The sequence below is a fragment of the Jaculus jaculus genome, chromosome 3 (genome assembly GCF_020740685.1).
Source record: "Jaculus jaculus isolate mJacJac1 chromosome 3, mJacJac1.mat.Y.cur, whole genome shotgun sequence".
Classification (NCBI taxonomy): Eukaryota; Metazoa; Chordata; class Mammalia; order Rodentia; family Dipodidae; genus Jaculus; species Jaculus jaculus.
In genome coordinates, this window is record NC_059104.1 from 115,827,406 (window position 1) to 115,852,841 (window position 25,436).

General features: G+C 37.4%; 1 protein-coding gene across 2 annotated transcripts in view; it reads left to right on the forward strand.

Moving 5' to 3' along the window:
• The window catches only part of Pgr (progesterone receptor), a 78,488-nt gene that overhangs the window by 41,757 nt on the left and 11,295 nt on the right, over positions 1-25,436 (forward strand). Inside the window, exons 4-5 of one of the 2 annotated variants that reach the window (XM_004661913.2) lie at positions 8,202-8,507; positions 19,472-19,616. In XM_004661913.2, coding sequence (XP_004661970.2) covers positions 8,202-8,507; positions 19,472-19,616 — 451 coding nt within the window. The remainder of the gene's footprint in view (positions 1-8,201; positions 8,508-19,471; positions 19,617-25,436) is intronic. The other variant, XM_004661914.2, reaches the window with a different exon arrangement.

Genomic DNA, 25,436 nt, shown 5'->3' on the forward strand with positions numbered 1-25,436 from the left:
TACAAATGATTCTTGATAATGATTAAAGATAAAAAGGAAATATAGAAGGAGAAGGGATTCATAGAAAGGGAACTGCTGAGCCAACTCCTCAGTCCCCAAGACTAAGCATTTTAATTTTTTAATTTTAATTTTAATTTTTTCATCAATATGCTCTTGGAATTTTCCTTCAAATATATTTCATGTTTTATTATTTCTTTGTTGTTGCATTATTCCCAATAATATTCTTTGTGTTAGCTCTCTGCTTTTTGTCTTTCAACTCTGTCATCTTTTCTTTACTCTTAGTTCTTCAACACTTAATTTGGTCAGTTTTCTCAAGTCTAATGTTCTTATCAATTGTTTAGTTTCTTGCATCAGCTAACACCTGCCCCCCCCCTTCTTTTATTTTTGTTTTGTTGAGGCAGGGTTTGCTCTAGCCCAGGCTGACCTGGAATTCTTGATGTCCTCTCAGACTGGCCTTGAACTTATAGTGATCTGCATACCTCTGCCTCGCTGGTGCCATCTGGCTTTACATGAGTACTAAGAAATCAAACCCAGGCCAGCAGAATTCACACACAAGCACCTTTAATTTCTGTGCCATTTCCTCAACCCTCCAGTAATGTTCTTAAATCCACTATGGTTTTATATTCTCTACTATCTCATTTGGTCATATTCTCTAATTTTCTTTCAAACTGGGAATTTTAACATATGAACATATTATAATTTTGTCACGTTCCCATCAAGTTATCCTCTTATGACCTCTCTCTCCAACCACCATTCTTTTACAATTTTGTTATCTGATTTCTTTTAACATTTTCATTTATTTATTTTCAAGGAGAGAGAAGAGGGGAGAGAGAAACAGAGACAGAAAGTAAGAAAGAAAAAAAAAACTGAGAGAGAGAAAATGGTCATGCCATGGCCTCTAGCTGCTACAGATGAACTCCAAAAACATGACCCATTTTGAGCATTTGGCTTTACATGGGTACTGGGGAATTGAACCTGGGCTGTTAGTCTTTGTAGGCGAGTGCCTTAACCAATAAGCCATCTCTTCAGCCCCTTGTTTTTCCTTTATTTGATGAAACTTAGATGCCACTTTATCTTGAACATGGAATTACATTCTTGTCCAAGTTGCATTCCTTGTCTGATCTTTGTTTATACATTCTCTTTCTATCATTTCTATTCTTTTTTAAGTATTTTTATGAAAGAGAAAGAGAATTGGCCACCAGGGCCACAAGCCACTACAGTCAAACTCTAGATGCATGTGCACATGTGTGACCTGGTGCACTTGCATCACCTTGTGCTTCTGGTGTACTTGGGATCTAGAGAGTCAAACATGGGTCCTTAAGCCTCACAAACAAACATTTCTCTTCAGCCCCATTTCTAATATTTTATTTTTATATTTTATTTATTTTTAGAGAGACAGGGAGAAAGGCAGAGAGAGAGAGAGAGAGAGAGAGAGAGGGAAAGACTTATTGAACCACTGCAAATGAACTCCAGACACACTTGCCACCCTCTGCATCTGTCTTATGTGGTTACTGGAGAATTAAATCTGGGTCTTTAGGCTTCACAGGCAAGGACCTTAATCCTTATGCCATCTCTTCAACCTTTGCTTTCTATCATTTCTAAAAGTATTTTGGGGCTACAGAGATGGCTTAGAGGTTAAGTCACTTGCTTTTAAATCATAAGGACACATGTTTGATTCCCTAGGTTCCATGTAAGCCAGAAACACAAGGTAATGCATACCTAAGGTCTCACATGACACAAGGTGGTGCACACATCTGGAGTTCGATTAAAGTAGCTGGAGGACCTGGTATGAAAATTCTCTCTCTCTATCTCTTACTCACTTGCTCTCTCTCTCTCTCATAAAAAGTATTTCAATTTAAGTTCTATATTATATGTTGACTACTTATGACATTTAAATCTGGATCATTCTATCTTCAAGTACTATTACATTTAGCTAATTTTAGTTAATCGTCTTTAACTTCGTTCTTGTTTTAAAGTCTTATTCTGAAATTTGAGCTAAATGACTTGAAATCTCTGGTATTTGGTTGGATATAGGAAAGATGGAAAGAACAACTGAGAATATAATATAGATATGATTGAAAGTGTCAATCACCAAAGTTTCCAGACATTCTATTGCAAAAGTTGCTAAGCTGATTGCCCCACATTATGTCTTTTAGTGAGTGACAAGGCCCCTCGGATTTCTTCCTAGTCTTCAGAAAGTAGGATTCATATGTCATGAGGCCATGCTATTGTGGACCTCTTGTGATTAATGGAATTTTTGTGTAATTATTGGTTTAATCAGCAAAATAATTAAGCAACCTACAAGTTACTCTGCTAGCATTGATAAGATTGTGTTTTACTCAAGAGCAGAATAAGACAAATAAGTATATAACATCAAATAATTTTGCCTGGTAGGGAACTTGACAAAATGATTATCTATATGGGTGGAGCGAAGGAAAAATACAGGACTATCTGTGTAAGTTGATGTTGGGCCTTGAAGAGACTGGTAAGGAACTTGAAATTCATGCTAAACAGGATCAGAGATCATGGAGATCATGGAGCAAAGAGCAACATAGTCTTCTTTAAAATTTTTAAGCCTTACTCAGCTTCATGAATAGAGTAGAGAAGTTAAAATATGGGAAACCAGCCAGCAAGTACTGCAATCAAAAGACTGATATAGGTGATTTACAGGATGGTGGGGGCAGTAGAAATGGAGCATTGCTTTTAGATATAGGTTCTGTTTTCATAGGTTCTACCAGGGTATGCTGATGAAGTAGATATGAGGTGAAAAATTCAGAAACAGTGGCAGCTGGAGGCTTTGTTCATAACAGTTAAAAAATTGTAGGTGCAACATTAGATGCTAAAGTTTGGAGGCTGGTTCATCTCTAAATATGTTACCTTTTGTTTGCTTATATATTTGTTTTTAGAGGTAGGGTATTCCCTCCCCATTATTGAGGATAATGACTTGCAGAGTGATATTCTGGAGAAAAGATTTCTATGGAATTGATTCACGTTGCCATTTGTTTTGTGTATTCCTTCCAAATCCCCTTCCTCTACCCCCAAGGTCTTTACCTCCTTCCTCCCCCTCTCTTGACTTTCCTTCTTTCTTTCTTTGTTTTTCCTTCCTTCCTTCCTCTCTTCCTTCCTTCCTTCCTTCCTTTCTTTCTTTCTTTTCTTCCTTTCTTATTCCTTCCTTCCTTCCTCTTCTTTCTTTCTTTCTTTCTTCTCATCATTGATACTTGAGGTCGAGTAGTCTTTTTTGCTCCTTCCTTCTTTTCCTCCCTATATCCCCTTTTGCCTAGCTCCATTCTTATAACATGTTGCTACTGTTGGTATTTATAGTAGCTTGTAATAAACTGAATCTGGACCAGGTTGGGAAATGCATTTGAGAGAAGAAATGTGGCATTTTGTCTTCTTGTGCCTGTGTGACCTTGCTGAGCATATTTTTTCCAATTCTCTCCATTTTCCTGAAATTTTGATTTCATTTTTCTTTACCACTGTGTAGAATTCTATTGTGTGTATATACCACATCTTCATTAACCATTAATTTATTGATGGGCATCTGGGCTGACTCCATTTACTGGCTGTTGTAAATACAGCATCAATAAAAATGGTTGAGCAAATGTCTGTGTGATATGTAGTGGTCTTTAGGGCATATGCCCCAAAGAAGCATAGTCTAATGGTAGTTCTATAGTCAGCATCTTGAGGAGTCTCCATACTAATTTTCATAGGGGCTATGCAAATTTTCACTCCCACCAGCCTGGAATGAGGGTTCCTCTTCCCCCAAATCCCTGTCAGCATGTGCTGTCATTTGATTTTTTTGATGTTTATCATACTGACTGGGGCGAGATGGAATCTCATAATGATTTTAATTTGCATTTCCCTCATGAGTAGAGGTGTTGAAGGTTTGTTTATTGGCCACTCTATTTCATCTTTTTTTTTTTTTTTTTTTTTTTTTTTTGGCTTTTTGGAGTAGGGTCTTACTTCTGGCTCAGGCTGACCTGAAATTCACTATGGAGTCTCAGGGTGGCCTCGAACTCACAGCGATCCACCTACCTCTGCCTCCTGAGTGCTGGGATTAAAGGCGTGTGCCACCACACCCAGCTTCTATTTCATCTTTTGAGAACTCTGTTCAATTTCCTGCCCAACTTTTTGAGTAGGGTGATTGATTTTATTTTTTTATTGCTTAGGTTTTTGAGCTCTTGCTAAATTCTAGATATTTATCAATGACAACAATATGGAAAAAGAAATCAGGGAAGCTGTCCCATTTATAATGGCCACAAAACTAAAAATAAAATGCCTAGAAATTTCCCTAACCCAGGAAGGAAAAAAAAAAAAAAACTATACAATGAAAACATAAAATCTTTGAAGGAAGAGCTAGAGGAAGACATGAGAAGATGGAATCACTTTCCATGCTCTTAGATTGGAAGAATTAATATTGTTAAAATGGCCCTCCTACTGAAAACAATATACAGATTCAGTGCAATTCCAACTCAAATCCCAGGAACATTCTTCACAGAGTTAGAAAAATAGTCCCAAAATTCATATGGATGCACAAAAGGCCTCAGATAGCCAAAAATGTACTGAGAAAAGGGAACACCTCTGGTGGTATCCCTATACCTAACTTCAAGTTATGCTATAAAGACATAGTAATAACAACAGCATAGTACTGGAAAGAAAGTTGGCACATAGATAAATAGAGTTGAATTGAAGATGGGTGTGGTGGCTCATGATTTAAATCCCAGCACTTGGGAGGACAATGTAAGAGGATCCCCATGAGTTCACGGCCACCTTGAGTCTTCAGAGTGAATTCCATTTCAGCCTGAGATAGAGTAAGAACCTACCTTGGAAAAAAATTATCCAGATGTGGTAGCGCATGCCTTTAATCCAGTCCTCAGGAAGCAATGGTAGAAAGATTGCTGTGAGTTTGAGGCCACCCTGAGACTACATAGTGAAGTCCAGGTCAGCCTAGGCTAGAGTGAAACCCTACTGAAAAACTAAATCATTAATAAATAAATAAATAAAACAAAACAAAAAAAGAATTGAAGATCCAGTTATAAGTTCAAACAACTACAGCTACCTAATCTTTGACAAATGGGGCAAAAATGCTCACTGGATCAAAAATGGCATCTGTGGCAAATGGTGCTGGAGAAACTGGATTGCCATGGAATTTGGAGCCATTCCTCTCATTTTGCACTAAAACCAACTCCAAATAGATCAAGGACCTCAATATAAGACCTGAAACTCTAAATTGAATAGAATAAAAAGTAGGAAGAACACTCCAAGATATAGGCATAGGGACTTTTTTTAAAAAAAGAAAAATGTTTTTCTTTTGAGGCAAGCCCAACAGACTGGCCTTTTTTTTTTTTTTTGAAATTATGTGACAGAGTGAGAGCAAGAGAGTATGTGTGAGAGAGAAAGAGAATTGGTACTCCATGGCCTTGAGGCACTATAATTAAACTCCAGACGTGTACTACCTTGTGCACATGTATGACCTTACATGCTTACGTCACCTTGTACGTCTGGCTTATGTGGGACCCAGAGAGTCGAACGTGGGTTCTTGGGCTTCACAGTCAAGTGCATTAACTGTTAAGCCATCTCTCCAGCCCCAGGAAAGAATTTATAATCAAGGTTCCAGTATCCCAGGAAATTAGGCTGAACAACTGGGGCCTCATGAAAATAAAAAGCTATTGTACATTGTACAGGTAAGCATACCATCAATAATGTCAATAGACAATGTACTGAATGGGAGAAAATCTTCACCAGCTATATTTCTGACAAAGGTTCAATATCCAGAATCTGGAATCTATGAATTCTTCATATTATCCTCGCTTGGGAACTGACTTGTATGCACAACTGTGTATGTGGTTTCTAAAATTCCATATCCATAGCCAGTCATGGTGGTGCATGCCTTTAGTTCCAGCACTCAGGAGGCTAAGTAGGAGGATTGCTGTGGTGAGTTCAAGGCAAGCTTGGCTACATAGTGAGTTCCAGATAATCCAGGTCTAGAGTAAGATCCTGCCTCAAATAGATAGATAAATAAATTATATATCTACCTTCATTCCTTTTATAGCTCTGGGCCTTAATATTGCTTACTATAGCAAAAATATCAGAAAATAATCACTTCTGTATATTACTGTTAAGTATAATGGGACAAAGAAAATGTAAGACTGAAACCAGCACAGGCATATATCTCTTTGTAGTTTATATTTCATATCATATAAAAGTAGATTATAATTGCATATTTTAGTAGCATTATATGAACTACTGTATTACTTTAGTTGCTAAATGAAAAAAAAAATGTGTAGCCAAATGCCAGATAATGAAAATAACAAAATTCAAATATTAGGCTTAATCTAAAATACAAACTTCATAGAAAAGTCATTTTAAGTAATTATTTTCAAATTATTAGTTTCATGAGTTAATAATAGGTTTCATCAAGTAAAAGGACAGGCTATTCTCCATGAACTCTGAATATTATTATGGTTTGTACAATGTAGTGAAAGGTCTGAGATATGCTGGGTAAGGTGAGCTACCTCGTTACCTTTCCTGTCACTCAGTGCTCACATGTGACCATAAGTTCCACTGAGTGCTCAAGTATAGGAGAAAAGGGAAGCAGGTGGTGGGAAAAGTGCAAAACAAATAAACGTATAGTTTTCCTTTCATTTCTTCCCAATCCAATTTCAAAAGTAATCAACTTCCATTGGTGAGTGCCACTATGTACAAGCCATGTTCCGTGCAGCTTGACAAATTGTCTTGAGGTAAATACTGTATCCTCTGGTTTAGTAACTAATAAATTAGTGCTGTACAAGTAAAATCACCTATTCTAGACATAAAGCTTTCATAATTTGACAGAGTTCATAGCCAGGTATGGCCAGCCCAAAGTTGTTTCTTGGGATGCCATAATTCCATAAGCTGTAGATGAGAGGAAGGGTTGTTGCATTTCTTACAGTGTTCTTTTGGAAGAACAAGCTGATACTCATGGTAGGAGGTAGATTGTAGAGTAGGAAAGATTATAACAATTTAGCCCTTTAGAAAAATATCTCTTGGTAATATTATACAGATATTATTTTCAAATTTTGAAACTAATTCCCCTGGTGTGCAAATTTCTCCTTTGGTATGCATTGTTCAATTTGTTCTCAAGGAGTTATCAGTCTGCACACTTCAAACGAAGGGCCTCTGGGAGGGCAGCAGTGGGTTGCAGGGGATGATCACAGGCTTTGAAGCAGGAAAACCCTTCCCTGACCGTAGTACTTTATGTTGCTCTGTTCCTGTAATTCACTATGTTTTCTTTTGTGTTATTTACTCATAGCCTATACCATTGTTTAACATGAGCTGAACTCCCCATCTTCTACTCTTACCCCAAAGTATAAGATCCATGAAAGAAGGTATTGCCATTCACTGCTGTGACCAGCTTACTGCCTCGCCGATGGTGCCAGTAAATGTTTATCAGGAGAGGCAGAATACATGAAGACAGCCTTTAAATGACACCACAACTTTGACATGTGTTAACTTTATCAACTTGGAGAATTACTTGACCTCCATAAACCTCATCTGTAAAATGCACACACTAATACTTGTTTCAGAAGATTGATCTATTAGATACAACACATGAGTGACATTGTTCAATATTAGCTCATTTTCTGGCTTTGATACTGCCGTGTATTCCCCTTCCCCTCAGGCTCATGCAGATATTGGGTCCTGAGTATATATCTTCTATTATCAACTTAAAAAGTTAGCAATTGTTATTTGGGATAGAAGTGTTCTGTTTGTTTTTTTTTTAATCCAGTCATTTGTTTGCTTTTTTGTGTAATCAAATCCTCATGGAACTAGAACAGAAAGGCTAAAAGAAAGAAAGGAAAGAAAAGTTAGTTGAAAAGAAAAGCACAGGAGCTGTGGTGGGGGTGGTGGAGATTGCCACAGGAGAGTGACAATGAAGAGGATAATGTTCAGGGCGGTTCTCTCATATGGACCAGATTAGCCTGGAACTTACTATATAACCAAAGACGACCTGCCTTGAACTCCTGGTCCTCCTGTCTCCACCATGCAAATGCTAGGATTACAGACATGTGCCACTGTGCCTGACTTTGTTTTGTTTTCTTAGATTGATGCTTAAATCCTCAGTGCAGTGATTATTAGGCTTAAGAAAAGTAGCATACTGCTAGGATAATGAATTCCTTTGTACTTACCTGAACTACTTTTACTTTTTATTTTCTCTGCAGGTCGGAAGTTTAAAAAGTTCAATAAAGTCAGAGTTATGAGAACACTAGATGGTGTTGCTCTCCCTCAGCCAGCGGGCCTTCTGAACGAAAACCAGGCTCTGACCCAGAGAATCACGTTTTCACCAAGTCAAGAGATCCAGCTGGTCCCCGCACTTATCAACCTGCTGATGAGCATTGAGCCAGATGTGATCTATGCAGGACATGACAACACAAAGCCGGACACCTCCAGCTCTTTGCTGACAAGTCTCAATCAACTAGGAGAGAGGCAACTCCTCTCAGTAGTCAAGTGGTCTAAATCGCTGCCAGGTAATAGTCACTTGTATAGAACAGCGTGCAATGGAAAGGTCCTATGTAGTATTAGTGCCAGCTAGAAATAATTCACATATTGTAGCATGCAGTAAAAGGTACCATGTTTGTGGCATCAACCAATTATTACTAGTCTATACAGTAAATCAACTGCAATATAAGTAGTCCAATATATGTTTCATCACTTCAAAGTATTTGTTTAGAATATAGCTCAGTTGGCAGAGTGTATGCTTAGATGTGCAAGGTCCTGAGTTCATTCTCCATCCCTAAATATCCCTCCACATACAAATACACAATGCTCACATACATACTCATATACTATAGAATATAAAACAATACTTGGAGTCTTGTTGATAAACCAAGAATTCCATATATGAAACAGTTAAATAATAATTTTATATATGAGACAATTAAATAGTATATGTGTTCAACCACAGGTTTTATAATTCAAAGAAAGGTGTGTAAACAATTTCCTTATGTCTAGTTTATTTTAAATCCTAAATGAGCCAATTTCAATCCATTGAAAATAAAATCAAGTGTTTAAGCATGTAACAAACAGTACTCAGAGGACATTAAAATGTTCAAAGTTAATGAATATACAATTCCTCAACTTATATAAGTGGTTTAGACATAGAGTAGTGACCTGAAAGTCACTGTTGGTTTTAATTTATACCCCAGTAAGAGGATATGGTTAAGCAACTGTGAGAACTTAGTTTGTATCATCAGGAAAGCATGCCAGTCACTTCCAGCATAGCTTGCCTTCTCAACATGGCTCTTTAGAAAACAAGTGCCTGGAAGAATTACATGGATGAGGGCTGGGGAAAAGGCTCAGGGCTAAAGCACTTGTCACACAAGCTTAAGAAAAGAATTCAGATCCCTCAGAACCAATGTGAAAGCCAAACGCTATAATGGGCCTCCAATCCCAAAATGCCTAGGGCAAAACAGGAAGACTGAGACAGGAGAATTTTCCAAAAACTCAAAGAGTAGTTAATCCTGAAAAAAAAAAAAAAAAAAAAAAAAACAGTGTTGAACACTAAGGGACTCTGCCCCAAACAAGGTAGAAGGCAAGGACCAAAGGACCAACACCCAAAGTTGTCCCCTGGCCTCCACATGTGTGCCCACACTCACACCCATTATACACATATAAACATTTTTAACTAAAAAGGTAAAATTCTCACTCGGTTGAATTGTGGACAGCAGAACCAGGGAAAGACTGCACCCATTCCTTGGGGAGGTGTTGCCCTCATTATTAAAATCAGAACACTTTCTAAATATTATATTTTCTTCATAACAATCATAATATACATCTTCAGACAAAATTATTTTTCTTTTTAAAAAAATTTTGTTTTTTTATTTTTATTTATTTATTTGAGAGCGACAGACAGAGAGAAAGAGGCAGATAGAGAGAGAGAATGGGCGTGCTTGGGCCTCCAGCCACTGCAAATGAACTCCAGACACATGCACCCTCTCATGCATCTGGCTAACCTGGGTTCTGGGGAATCGAGCCTCAAACTGGGGTCCTTAGGCTTCACAGGCAAGCACTTAACTGCTAAGCCACCTCTCCAGCCCCCAAATTATTTTTCTAATATAGGGTCAAGAAACATATTAAGCCATTTATTCCCCAAGTAAATTCATAACTTTTTAAAATACAATTCCTTCTCAATTTGCCCATATATATATATATATATATATATATATATATATATATATATATATATCTTAGTTATTGTTCTACCTGAAATGTTTGAAGTATAATGGATGAATTGTTATTGAACATCCAAGGTTACCTGAAACAGAAAAATTGGATTCCTATTTGTTTAATCTTTAAAAAGCTATGAATTGAACAAAGTTACTAAAATTCAGTATTCTAATGGAGATGAAGTCTTGCCACACCTCCTTGAAAGTGCCCTATCTCATCTAATGGAGTTAAAGTAATTTCATAGAAAAACCCAAGTGTTAAGGTTTTATTAGCTTTATTCTAACTTAAAGGACATACAGAGGTAACTTTAATTCATTGAGAAAGATCTGAATATTTAAATCAAACCTAATGTGATGTAGTTTTTACGTTTGACAGATTTTTGCTAAACAAAATGGCATAACAGTATTGATAAAATTATTTGGTTTTAAAATTAGTGTTTAAGGGCTGGAGAGATGGCTTAGCGGTTAAACGCTTGCTTGTGAAGCCTAAGGACCCCGGTTCGAGGCTCAGTTCCCCAGGTCCCACGTTAGCCAGATGCACAAGGGGGCGCACGCGTCTGGAGTTCGTTTGCAGAGGCTGGAAGCCCTGGCGCGCCCATTCTCTCTCTCTCCCTCTATCTGTCCTTCTCTCTGTGTCTGTCACTCTCAAATAAATAAATAAATAAAAATAAAAAAAATTAGTGTTTAAATATTTTTAATATTTATATGGAAATAGTTATTTCCTTGGTTGTTGTTGATATAGGTCACATTTCTTTTGTTTGAATTTTAGAAGTTCTTGATTAATAAAATTCTGCCATCAGTTGACAAACAGGAAACAAATAATTTAAAGGAAAATTTATTCACCTTAGATAATAGCTATTTTAAGCTGAGCAGTTATATATCAAGACTTTTGAATCCACATACACATTGAAAGGCAATGAGAGAAATTTATGCATTGATTTTGGTGACAAGGTTTTGAATGTTGCACACTGTAATTTATGTGTAGCAAATCAAGTGCTGGCCACAAACTTATCAACACAGCATTTCCATTAATGAAAAACCATAGGAGCATGGAGATTAATTATCAAAGGATTGCATGGATTATGGTCTTTTAAAACTGTATATACCAAGACTGCATTTTGAGAGCAGCACTCCTGATTGAAGGAGGAGAAAGTCATTAACTAGAGTGACTATCATCTGAGAATGGACAGGTAGGGACATTTACATCATTGTGTTAGCTATTTTCTTATAGTGATAAATACTGATAAAAGCAATTTAAGGAGACTCCCACTTGAGGGTATGTATAATCCATTATTTGGGGGAAGGCATAGCAGCAGGTGCTGGTCACTGCTGGGAGATATGGAGAGATGAATGCTGGTGCTCAGTTTTCTCTTTTTTATTTCATCTGGGAGACCCAGCCCATATTCAGGGTATATCATCTCACCTCAGTTAACCCCCTCTAGAAACACCCTCAAAGAGAATTATCTCCTAGGAAATAGTAAGTCCAATCAAGTTAACAATTAAGATTGACCATCACAATAACCTAGTGTTATAAGCTACTCCAAACTGATGCCATTTGACTTCAAACAAGCTTACAGTTCTTATTCACTGACTCAGTCAACTAATGTCTATTACTTACGTTCTAAGTGCAAGACCTAACAATGAAACAGTGCTGTTGGAAACAAAAAAGATGGCATCTCATGTTGTGAATGCATCTGAATGTAGTCCTGCCTAGAAGCTACACATCATTTTTGTATGTAAGAGAAATTTATTTATCTATTCATCCAATTGTAATAAGATTAGTAAGTGTAAAAGATGGACTTTTGTTAAAGGAACCTTAATAATAAGATAGACTATGAATTTACTCATTTACATACATATATGCATACATACATACACACACATATATTTTATGCACACATGAATTGCTATTATTTCACAATAATAAAGTTTATTGTGGATGTCCGAGTTAGATCACATACAGAATACTCATCATAACAAAATTGTGAATCCTTCCACATTCTTCCCACAATAATCTAGGTCCCAAAAGACTAAGAACAACATGATGGCCAAGATCATCACAGAAACAACCCAGCTAAGTATCTATTACCAATTATAGTTACCTTCTCATTGATGAGACAAAATACCTGACCAAAAAATCAGTTTAAGGGAGGAAGGATTTCTTTCAGTTTACAGTCCCAGGTCACAGACCATCATATCAAGGAAGGCACGGAAGCAGGAGCTTGTCACATTTAGTCCACAGTGAGGATGCAGAACAGTGGCAAAGGCTGCTACTGCTTAGCTAATGATCTCCTTGTACACAGTCCAGGACTCCACCCACAGCTAAGGTGGGTATTCCCACTTCAACCTAATCAAGGTCATCTCTCTCAGGTGATTCTAGGTGCTGTGAAGTTGGTAATCAGTATAAACCATCATGCAGCTTATCTGACTTCTCTCTCATTCAAAGGTATCCTTTTAAGTGTAATAAAGGTTTAGAGGATGCTGTACCTAGTAACAGCATGTTTACAGACAACCTGTAATATACAGCAGATGTCTGTTCATGAATGATTTTACCTTGCCTTTTATCTGTAGCTTCAGTGCATAAGATGTTCTCATTTTTATTGTGCAGTCATAGATTATCTATAAAATATGAAAATGTACAATATGTACTTCCTCTATTAAAAAACCTTCAACTCCAAAAGAGAAAAGACCTACCAATGGCATATGTGGAAGAGATACAAGACACAAATGTAAAGGAAGTGGGGAAATGGTTTTTGGCAATACCCACTTAAAGCCACATGCACAGAGTGGCACATGAATCTGGAATTCATTTGCAGTGACAAGAGACCTGGGTATATCTATTCGTGCATGCACTGTCTCTCTTGCAAATATATATGTGTATATATATATTTTAATTTTAAGTAAAGAAGAGAACATTCTGGTTAGAGAAAGTAGAGTGGCTGAATAAAGCATAAGTTGAATTTGGTCAATAATGAATTAAAATAGTTTAAGCGGTCCCTAATCTTTTCAAATGTGATGGTCCCTTAATAACATTAAAAGCTTTATCTGCACTCATTCCACAAGATACTAACTAAATCTTCTGGTAGCTTCTGATTGAGAAAATACATTTGTGTATATGAACTCTCAGGTACTATTGTAATAAATAAAGACCTTCTGGAGGTTTCTTCACCCAAGTATTGAGAAACTACTGACAGTAAATTTCTTTTAGGACAAGTAGTGCAAAGTAAAATAAAGGTCTAAATTATGGGCTGATTAAGTACAGTCTTAAAGTAATAGTATCTTTAAACATTAAATGAAGCAGGCATAGTGGCACATGCCTTTAATCCCAGCACTTGGGAGGCAGAGGTATGAGGATTGCTGTGAGTTCAAGGCCACCATGAGACTACATAGTGAATTCCAGTTCAGCCTGGGCTAGAATGAGACACTACCTTAAAATAAATAAATAAATAAATAAATAAATAAATAAATAAATAAATAAATAAATAACAGCCAGGTATGGTGGCACACAGTTTTAATCCCAGCATTCTGGAAGAAGGGGTAGGAGGATTGTTGTGTGTTCCAAGTCAGCCTGGGCTAGAGTGAGATCCTACTCCAAAAAAGAAATCAATGGGGCTGGAATGATGGTTTAGAGGTTAAGGCACTTGCCTGCGAAGCCTAAGAACCCATGTTTGACTTTCCAGATCCCACCTAAGCCAGATGCACAAAGATGAGGCAAGCACAAGGTTACATATTTCCACTAGGTGGTACAAGCATCTGGAGTTCAATTGCAGTGGCTGAGGCCCCCTAACATGCCAATTCTCTTCCTCTCTCTCTCTAAATAAAATAATAATAATAATAAAAAACCTGATCCTTATCTTTATGTTAGCTGTGGAATGAAAGTGACAGAAGTTTAGAGAAAACACTTTTATGTTATTAATTTTGTCTTGGCACTTGTATTAATTTGCTGAATTATCCATTTAGGTCAATGTGCTGGCAATTTAAATAATGCATGTTTGAATACATCACGTTTATCTTGGTTTCAGTTAGCCAGAGTTCATGAAACATAAGCCAATGGTAGTCACTGCATGTGTGACAAAGAAACGTTTTTCTTTCTTCCCAAATCAAATGGGTAATAGAAATTATTGCCTTCTAAAAAAGTTATTAAAGAGAAATTAGAGTGGCCTATAAGGAGCAAAGCAAGGCTGATAAATATTTTTATCAAGACTTCCAAAAATCAGCCGGGCATGGTGGCGCACGCCTTTAATCCCAGCACTCGGGAGGCAGAGGTAGGAGGATCGCCGTGAGTTCGAGGCCACCCTGAGACTACATAGTGAATTCCAGGTCAGCCTGAACCAGAGTGAGACCCTACCTTGAAAAACCAAAAAAAAAAAAAAAAAAAAAAAGACTTCCAAAAATCATTTTCTAACACCTTATCACTGAAATTATTATCACCAGCATGGACAGATTTTGTTTTTACTTGAAAACAATCACATGACTATGTTTAATATGCTCTGTAGCCATTGGTAGAGAACTTACTGCTTCTCGAATTCTTTCTTTGTCATTTATCACTTTCCTCCCAGAAATATATATTTATCCCAATCTGAATGTTCTTCCTCCTTCTGAATTTGTTCCCCATTCCATAAATGTTCATGTCCTCATGTCTGTCCTCTTTTGCAGTGTTTCTCACTCTCTACCATCTGGATATGTTCATCTTATCCTTCCTACCCTGCTCCAATGGCACTTAAATACATAACATCACTCTAGACCCTCTAGTAAGCTACTAGACTGCATATTTCAAATACTTATTACACATCTCCACCCAGATGAGGTTCCAAGTCAACATGACCTTATTCCATCAGACAAAAACATTTTTATGGCTAGATCCTTTGGCCACACCCATCTTTAGCCAACTTTCTCTTTATTCCCTAAACTGTTGGTTGTCAAAATCTGTCAACTCTGCTTATAAAAATGTATAACTTATTACACATGCTACTTTCATGGCTATTATCCCTATTACTGTGGTCATCATTAATTTTTATCTATATTTAAGCTCCTAAAAAATTCTCTATTGTGTCCTAAGGACATATTTCTAACATAACTAAAATCAGGCATTTTTCCACCCTTTTCCCCTGATCTTAATATGCAAAGCCCTTCTGTGATGGGGCTTCTGAATTTGCCACATTTACTTTAACTTTCCCTCTACTATAGCAACTCTAAAGAAGAATATTAGCTCAATTTCCTGCTTCATTCCTTTCACATACTGTTTTCATAGAAGCCATTCTCTACTCCCATCTCCTTGGCAGGCCACTAGTCAGCCTTTTAGATTCACATTATCCACTCTTCCCTGGGATGAATTCAGGGATCCTTCCCAGACTAGATCCAGAAATATTTGACTTTTTCCTGCTCTTTGCATGTTTCAACATAACACTGCTCTCTGAACTCAAGTAGCGCTTTTCCTCTTCCCTTCTCTATCTCACAAGACTGTACGTATTGAAGGCAGAAACAGAATCTTTGTATCTTCTTGCTGAGTTGTGAGCATAAATACTTTGCCTCAACTAGATGCTTAAAAGCAATGTACAGAGGCAGGAGTGGTGGTACAAGACTGTAATCCCAGCACCTGAGAAAGGATGGAGTCAGAAAGACCATGAGTTCAAGATCAGACAGGGTGACAGTCTCCAAGAAAAGAATATACAGAAAATTAAGGCTCAGAATTTATATAAAAGAGCTACATTGTCTTATGTTATTAAATCATCAGTTCATAATTGTATATACAGTTCATATCTTGTGCCTGAAGGTTCAGAGATGTGAAATGCTTTGCCCTTCTTCATATTAACTATTTCAACTACATGAAAATATTTTCATGCTTATTTGTATCTGATATGTGTGGTCATAAATGCATAGTATTTTATGTGGGTTCTGAAGGTCCAAAATCAGGCCTTGATGCTTGTGCAGCAAGCACATTAACTTCTGAGCCATTTCCCCAGCCCGACACTTTTTTTTCCAAAAAGAATATGCCTTCATCACACTGGAGAGATGGCTCAGCAGTTAAAAACAAATCTTTATGTATTTCTTTAAGAGAGAGAAATGAAAGAATGGATAACTCTTGCCTGGTCAAATGAACTCCAGATGCATGTACCTTTGTGCATCTGGCTTTATGTGAGTACTGAGGAATAGACCCCAGACCATCAGGCTTTGTAAAGCTACCATCTTTAACCACTCAGCAATCTTCCCAGCCTTCTGCTATTTTTTTTTTTAATAGAAGCACAGCCTATCTATTCTTTCATCACAATTATGGAATTGATATCAGTTCATGCAAGCCATATCCTTCATTATACTTTCTTTTAAGATTTTTTTTAAACATTAAGCATTAGACAGTTAATAACTAGGTTTTTAGAGATTATTAGGCCAAGTCACTTTAAAAAAGGGTAATTTTTTGCAATACTTGCTAAGCATGATTAGAGATTATCCGTCAATTATCCATGAGAATGTTTCCCGTTGTGACAGTTATCTCAAATGGACTAGATTACCTACTCATTATCCTTATGGGAATGTTTCCCAGTGTTCCTATCTTTGTTTCAGTATAAAATAATGGGATAGCATTACAGTTGATAGGGGAAAATATTGCACTTCTGAGCAAAGCATGTTCAAGTTAATTTAACATTGGACATTTTTTCAGGAAACCCCACTAACAGATAGAGTAAATAAAGGTTATTGTCTGGGCTCTATTCTATTAGATTGAAATATACCTTCTTCTAGACATGTTGATAATCAGGTAAGTTTTAAAATATTTCAAGAAAATTTGCCTTGTGTGTTATATTATCAGAAAATAAAAGTGGCCCTTCAAGTGATTAATAAGCCTGGAATCCAAAAACAGAACTAAATGTGAAAAAAGACAAAACAAAAAGTAGAGAAAAGTGAATGTAAACATAAATAAAATCTGTTTTTTAAAAAAGAAAAAACTTATACCATCCTTGATGAGGCACACCTTTAATTCCAACACTCAAGGAGGAAGAGGTAGGAGGACCACTGTGAGTTTGAGGCTAGTGTGGGCTGCTACAGAGTTTCAGGTCAGTCTAGGCTAGAGTGAGACCTTACTTCAAAAAATAAAGATATATATATATGTATATACATACACACACACACACACACACACACACACACACACACACACATATATATATACACATATACATATATTCTTATGCAAATTTTAAACTAGTCAGAAGTTAATATGGAACAAAGATCTAAAGTAAAAACAATAGCCTTCTTAGGTATTTAAACATAGCAATCCTCCTACCTCTGCCTCCTGAGTGCTAGGATTAAAGGCGTGTACCACCATGCCCGGTTTAGAAAACAAATTTTTAAATACTCTATTTATTTGAGAAAAAGAGAGAGAAAAAAGGGAAGAAAGAGAAAATGAGGGAGGGAGAGAGAATGGGCATGCCACAGGGCTTCCTGCCACTGCAAATGAACTCCAGATACCTGCATCACTTTGTGCATCTGGCTTTACATGGGTACTAGGGACTCCAAACTGGGCAATGCAAACAAGCACCTTTAAACATTGATCCATCTCTTCAGCCCCAGTAATTTTTTATATTTTAAATATTTATTTATTTATTTATTTATTTATTTATTTATTTATTTATTTATTTGACAGAGAAAGATGGGGGGGAGAGAGAGAGAATGAATGGGCATGCCAGGGCCTCCAGCCACTGCAATTGAACTCCAGATGCATGTGCCCCCTTGTGCATCTGACTAATGTGGGTCCTGGGGAGTCGAGCCTGAGTACTTTGGCTTTGTAGGCAAACACCTTAACGGCTTAGCCACCCCTCTGGCCCCCGCCCCCAGAAAGTTTTAACAGGAACATGTCCCCTGCAGAGCCCACCCACTTTTCTCAGCTCTAAACTTTATTCTCTTTGGATTCTGGCCAAAATCCTAGCCATGCTTGTCCTGACACACTCGTGTTGCTCTAACTTTAGCTCAATAAATCTCATTTGCTTTGTTCAACAACAGCTAATTGAACAAGAAACATATGAAGAATAGTAATATATTGTTGGATGTTATAGTAAATGATCTGTCATTTTAATATGCCTAATTAATTGAAGCTAACTTTCCAACAGCCTGCCACTTTATATATGATAAAACTCATACAATTTGTTACATAAAATAATGTGCATGAAGTATATTCTGAAAATATTCCAAATATATATTCCATTAACAACATGTAATTTGTCTTCTGACTTTCATTGCTATTATTAGCATTTATACTTTAGTGGAACTTATAGTTTTAAAAAACCTTCAGACTTCTAATTTTGATAATTTTTTTTAAATTGTTGTCTTGAGATATAGGGTCTTCTGTAGCCCAGTTGGGCTCAACTCCCTATGTAACCAAGGATGACTCTGAACTTCTGACCCTCTAGACTTCACCTCCAGAGTAGTAGGATGGTAGGCAGACCCTGCCATGCCCAGTTCTTTTTCTTTTAAAATCAGAGTCTTCCTATCAGACTGATTTGTGCCTATCATGTAGCCATTATTGTCATGAGCAGTTTTGTTACATTGACAGACAAGTAATAAGCAGTTGTGTATCACTTTACAGTGTGGACAATCATCCTCGTTGAATATTTAGCATCCACCAACTTAGTTAACATCATTGCTGTGATCTCTCTTGCTCAAAGTGGCAATCAATATGTGCTAGGGACAGGACAGGCATGTGGGCTTCTCTGAAGAACTCTTCTGCTTTGAGGAGACATACAGTAGACAGCTTTATCTGTGTTTCTGATCAGGAGGCTTCATTTAAAAAAATTAGGAAAATTCATTTGTCTTTATCATTTGCATCTGAATTTTATCAAAGAATTAACTACCCACTTTTTGAAAATTCAATTAATAAGAAATATTTATATTCTAAATTTTTCATGTTGATTTATAGTTTTTCCTAAAAATAAATAAAATATTAACACATACTTCAATGTGCATTTAATTCATATGAAAATAATGAACTGTGAAAATTACATGCCAAATTTTTCTTGGTTGTATAATGTTTTCCTGCATCTTAGTAAATTAGATTTATGGGTGCCAACAACATCAAAACAAAGTAAAATAAGCCAGACTAACTGTAGAAAAATACCTCTGGCTATCAAAACAAAAGAGAAAACAATTACTAGAAGGGCACCAGAGCTCAGTGAATAGAATTGAAAGGACAGACTGCGATACGGACCACACTGAAGCATCTCTGAAGGGCAAGGAAGCCAGTAATTTTTGTGATTTATTATTACACATTTGTTTTGTAGGTTTTCGAAACTTACATATTGATGACCAGATAACACTCATACAGTACTCATGGATGAGCTTAATGGTATTTGGACTAGGATGGAGATCCTACAAACATGTCAGTGGGCAGATGTTATATTTTGCACCTGATCTGATCTTAAATGAGTAAGTAGTGACTTTTGTTGTTCTTGCTCTTATTATGGTACATTTTAGGTTAATTTTCAAAATTATATTCAATGCATTATTATGTATTTAGTGAACTAAATAATAGAAATTTCCTAACTGATTTCTGAGAATTAACTTAATATGCTACCTGGTATACTAATTTTTATTGTGCACAGTACTGTAGTTCCCAGGACATTTCTTAGGAATACACAATGTACTTTAACTGTATTCCTCCATGACTCCACCTCCTCCCATTATTCCCCCTTATTCCCCTAGATAGTTTTGTTTCTACCTTCATGTTACATATTCATGTATGCATTTATACATATCTTTCTGAGTCTCCCATAATTTTTTAGTGTGATTATCTGTAGTTGCATCCATGTTCCTGCAAATGATACACTATCATTCATCTTTATGATTGGATAAAATCCATTGAGTATATATGCTACATTTTCTGTACTTCTCTGTCATTGGACATTTAGGTTGATTGTGTAACTTAGTTATTGTGCATAATGTGATAAATACTGATGTGCAAGCAACTCTGAGATAGGTTGAACTGAATGAAGTCCTCCCAATAAATACCAAGGAATAGCATAGCTATGTCATACAGCAAATCCATTTGTAGCTTTTTGAAAATGTTTTGGTTATTTTTATTTATTTCTTTGAGAGTGACAGACAGAGAAGAAGGCAGATACAGAGAGAGAATGGGTGTGCCAGGGCCTCCAGCCACTGCAAATGAACTCTAGATGCATGTGCCCCCTTGTGTATCTGGCTGACATGGGTCCTGAGAAATCAAATGTCAAACTGGGGTCTTTAGACTTCACAGGCAAGCACTTAAATGCTAAGCCACCTCTCCAGCCCTATTTGTAGCTTTTGAGGAACGTTCAGATTGATTTCCATAGGTGCTGGACTAGTTCACACTCTCACCAGCAGTGAATACAGAAACACAGAGTCCCTTTTCTTTACACCCTCACTAGCATTACGTGTTGCTTTCTTAATAACTGACATTCTGAGAGGGGTAAGGTGGAATCTCAATGTCATTGCAATTTGCATTGTACTGATAGCTAGTGAAGTTGAACATTTTTCATGTTTATTGACTATTTGCTTTTCATTTTTTGAAAATTGCCAGTTCATTATCTCATTTATTGGCTGGGTTGTTTTTGGTATTTTTGGTATTTTAGTTTTTTTGAGTTCTTTATACATTCTAGTTATTAATCCTCTGTCAGATGTATAGTAAGCAAATACTTTCTCCCATTCTGGAGACTGTTTTCCACACAATTGTTTCCTTTGCTGTGCAGGAGCTTTTTTAATATTTTATTTTTATTTATTTATGAGAGCGAGAAAGGTGGAGGGAGAGCGGGAGGGAAAGAAGCAGGTAGAGTGAAAGAGAGAGAATTGGTGTGCCAGGGAGTCCAGCCACTATAAACGAACTCCAGATGTGTGGGCCACCTTGTGCATCTGGCTTACATGGGTCCTGGGGAATCAAACCTGGGTCCTTTGGCTTTGCAGGCAAGTGCCTTAACCACTAAGCAATCTCTCCAGCCCTGTGAAGAAGCTTTTTATTTCATGTGATTCCCATTGTCATTTTCTGAGCAACTGGAGTCCCTTTTAGAAAGTCCTTATCTATGCATACAGATAGGGAATCTTAATAAAAGTGAATCATTTGTTTTAGTAATTTGTTATATGGAGGTTTTCTTTGTACCTCAATGTTACAGTTACCTTTTCATTGTTAAGACAAACAACTGACCAGAAGCAACTTGTGGGAGGAAAGGATTTATGTCAAGTTTCCTGGTTTCAAGGGAAGCACCACCATGGCAGAGGAAGCTGGTTCACCCATCATACATCTCTAGCAGATAGACAAGAGTCCAACACCAGCAAGCATGATCAGCCAGAGTTTCAACTGTTTCTCTACACACCTCAGATCTGGCTCCAGTAACCTGCCTCCTCCAGAAGGCCTCTGCCTACTGGATACTTAAGTAGTGTTGCAATCCGGTTCGCATTGCTGGTAGAAATCACCCAACCAAGAGCAGCTTCTGGGAAAAAGAGGTTTATTTGGCTTACAGGCTCGAGGGGAAGCTCCACGATGGCAGGGAAAAACGATGGCATGAACAGAGGGTGGACATCACCCCCTGGCCAACTTAAGGTGGAACACAGCAACAGGAGGGTGTGCCAAACACTGGCATGGGGAAACTGGCTATAAAGCCCTTAAGCCCGCCCCCAACAATACACTCCTTCCAGGAGGCATTAATTCCCAAATATCCATCAGCTGGGAACCTAGCATTCAGAACACCTAAGTTTATGGGGGACACCTGAATCAAACCACCACATTCCGCCCCTGGCCCCCATAAACTGATATCCATACATGATGTAAAATACAATGCATTCAGTCTGACTTTAAAAGTCCCCATAGTTTTTATCAATCTCAATGATGTTCATACATCCCCATAGTTTAAGATCTTTTAACTGAGCCATAATACCAAAATATAACCTCAAAAAACCCATAATGGCACAGAATAAATATTCACACTGCAAAAGATGACATTGGGCATAGCAAAGAAACATTCAACCAATACAAGATTTAAAACAACCAGGGCAAACATCAAACTCTGTAGCTTCAAGTCCAGCAACTCTAGCCAGTGACAAATCTTCAAGTTCGATAATTCTAACCAGCAACAAGTCTCTGGCATTCCAATTCCGCCCCTCCAGCTAGGCTACTCACAGTCCTGGAAAACTTCATCGGGGCCAGCAGCTCCTTGGCAGCCATCTCATGGTCGCGGCATCTCCACTGGGTCTCCACTGCAAGCCACGGTTCATCTTCATGGCCCCATAGGGTCTCTATGCAGGCAACCAGCAAACCTGCTTCACACTGCCCATGGCCATTTCCAAAACACAAGACCGTGTTGCAAACTCAATGACCCTCTTTCCAGCATTTCTTATACTCCACAATACCAGGTAGGGTGCCAATTTGTTAATCCAGGGGGGATTAAAGCAGACTTTGAAGAATAGGACACTCCTTGAGCACTCAGACCCCTTCAAAAGAGTTGACATTCTTCTTGTTGCCCTAGCGCAGGTCAGCTAGCCCAGTCTCAAAAGTTGTTATCTCTCAGTTGCAGCTGAACGAGCAGTAGTTCACCCAAAGATTTTTCTTTCTGTGCCATATTCCTCTGATCACATCAGTTCATTTCTACGCAAAGCAACCCTGCACAACTTCTCAGAACATGGGCACAAGAGCAAGCTTCTCATACAAACTGCTAGCCTAGGCCAGGCACAGCTCTTTCTCACCCTCATAAGCCAAACCTCACAGTCCATAGTTCTTACTGCATTCAGGTCTTAGAGCTCAGACCAGAATAGTCCATTAAGCTGTACTTACAGCACTGCAAGGCATCTCTTAGGCCAAGGTTTCAACTCCTTCCACTTTCCTCTTGAAAATCAGCTACAAAAGGCTGAAGCCACATAGTCAGGTGTCTAGCAGCAATCCCACTCCTCGGTACCACTTTACTGTTGCAGTCCGGCTCGCATTGCTGGTAGAAATCACCCAACCAAGAGCAGCTTCTGGGAAAAAGAGGTTTATTTGGCTTACAGGCTCGAGGGGAAGCTCCACGATGGCAGGGAAAAACGATGGCATGAACAGAGGGTGGACATCACCCCCTGGCCAACTTAAGGTGGAACACAGCAACAGGAGGGTGTGCCAAACACTGGCATGGGGAAACTGGCTATAAAGCCCTTAAGCCCGCCCCCAACAATACACTCCTTCCAGGAGGCATTAATTCCCAAATATCCATCAGCTGGGAACCTAGCATTCAGAACACCTAAGTTTATGGGGGACACCTGAATCAAACCACCACAAGTAGGAAGTTTAATATTAATCAAAAATACTCAGGTTGAGCTGAAGAGATTGCTTAGTGATTAAGGCACTTGCCTGTGAAGCCTAAGGATCCAGGTTCAATTCCTCAGTAACCACATAAGCCAGATGCACAAGGTGGTACATGCGTCTAGAGTTCTTTTGAGGTGGCTAGAGGTCTTGGTGTGTCCCTTATCTCTCTAACTAACAAACAAATAAACAAACATTTTTAAATTAACATCAGGCTATGAAGAACATACAATTACATTCAAACCACCACACTCAATGTGTATTGCTGTCATAAACAAGATTTTTAAAGATTCTTCAAAAATGTACCAAGAAATGCATTTGATAACAAAATTAAATGTTTACCATGTCAAATAAAAATTTCATATTTTATACTAGTGAAGATGATGAAATAAATTAGATATAGTTTGGCTTCAAGTTACCAACCAACCTTCAAAAATTAAAAATTATTTTTTCTTATAATATAAACTACATTAGTGTTTTATTTTAAAAATTGATAAGATAAATACTTCCATTTGATTTATCACATTTAAATAACTAATTTTTCATATAAAATTTTTAAATTAATAAGAATCCTTTTATGGTAATGGTTATATTTCTCTAATGGTGAATATTGACTATTTTTAAATTAATAACTTACACATGCATAATTTGTCACAGTTTACAGATTATTTTCATGTTTCAGTCATTCCATTTATTTTAAAATTCCTTAAGTATCTAACAACCTTCAACTTAATAGTTTAAGAACCTGATGCTCAGAGAATTAAATAAACTGGCAAAGAACCTGGATGGCAGTATTAATCTCTGCTTCTTTAAGGCAGAATCCAGGTCTGTTTTTCATACTTCCACTAGCTTTATCTGCCTAATGTGGGTAACAGAACACAGTGCACTGATGAGAAAATATCTCAAGTAAGTGTTTTCAACATTCAGGATTTGTGCTTAACTTTGCCAATTATTTAATGTTTTCTTTTTTTGTTTGTTTGTTTAAAGAATTTTTTTATTATATGGAAATATAGGGTGAACAGTTGGTCAAATTGATGCAAAAATGGTAATTTTCATGTGAAAAGTAACTGGAATTTGAAAAAACAGACAATCTCAGTCACAAATAGAGCATAGTTTGGGTTCATAGTTTCAAAATGTTACATGATTTCTAATACTAAAAGTTTTTTGTCTTGGGTTGGGGAGATGGTTCAGTGGTTACAGGCACTCGCTTGCAAAGCTACATAGAACCCACATAGTAGCACATGATTCTGCAGTTTGTTTGCAGTGGCAGGAGGCCTTGGCATGTATGTACACCCTCACACACACACACTTTTCTCTCTGTCATAAAAGAAATATTTTAAAATAGTTATTAAATTGTGCAATCTTGAATTCATGGTCCCAGAAGGAAAAAAAATTGAACACTAAAGTGTTTAGAGGACAAGGTGAAAGTCACCATCCTGAAAAGTTCAACCCTGCTTTTCAGCGCTCTCACTTCCAGTTTCGTGTGCCTCCCTATACCTTGGGCATGAATATGCCTTTATACCCATTTGTTTCACTTGTTTTTTTTTTAAATATTTATTTACTTATTTGAAAGAGGCAGCAAGAACAAGAAAGAATGGGCATGCCAGGGCCTTCAGGTACTGGAAGTAAACTCCAGACGTGTGTGCCACCTTGTGCTTCTGGCTTATGTGGGTCCTGGGGAATTGAACCTGGGTCCTTTGGCTTTGCAGGCAAGCAGCTTAATTGCTGAGCCATCTCTCCAGCCCTCACTTATTTTTTTTTATAAAGGTAAATGATTCTGTTTCATGATATAGCATTACAGTATGGACATATTTCTTTTGACAGTAGCGCTTCTTTTAATTTTCCTCTTTGTAATTTTTTTTTTTTAATTTGAGAGGAAAAGGAGGCATAGAATGAGAGAATGAGGATGCCAGGGTCTCTAGCCACTGCAAATGAACTCCAGATGTATG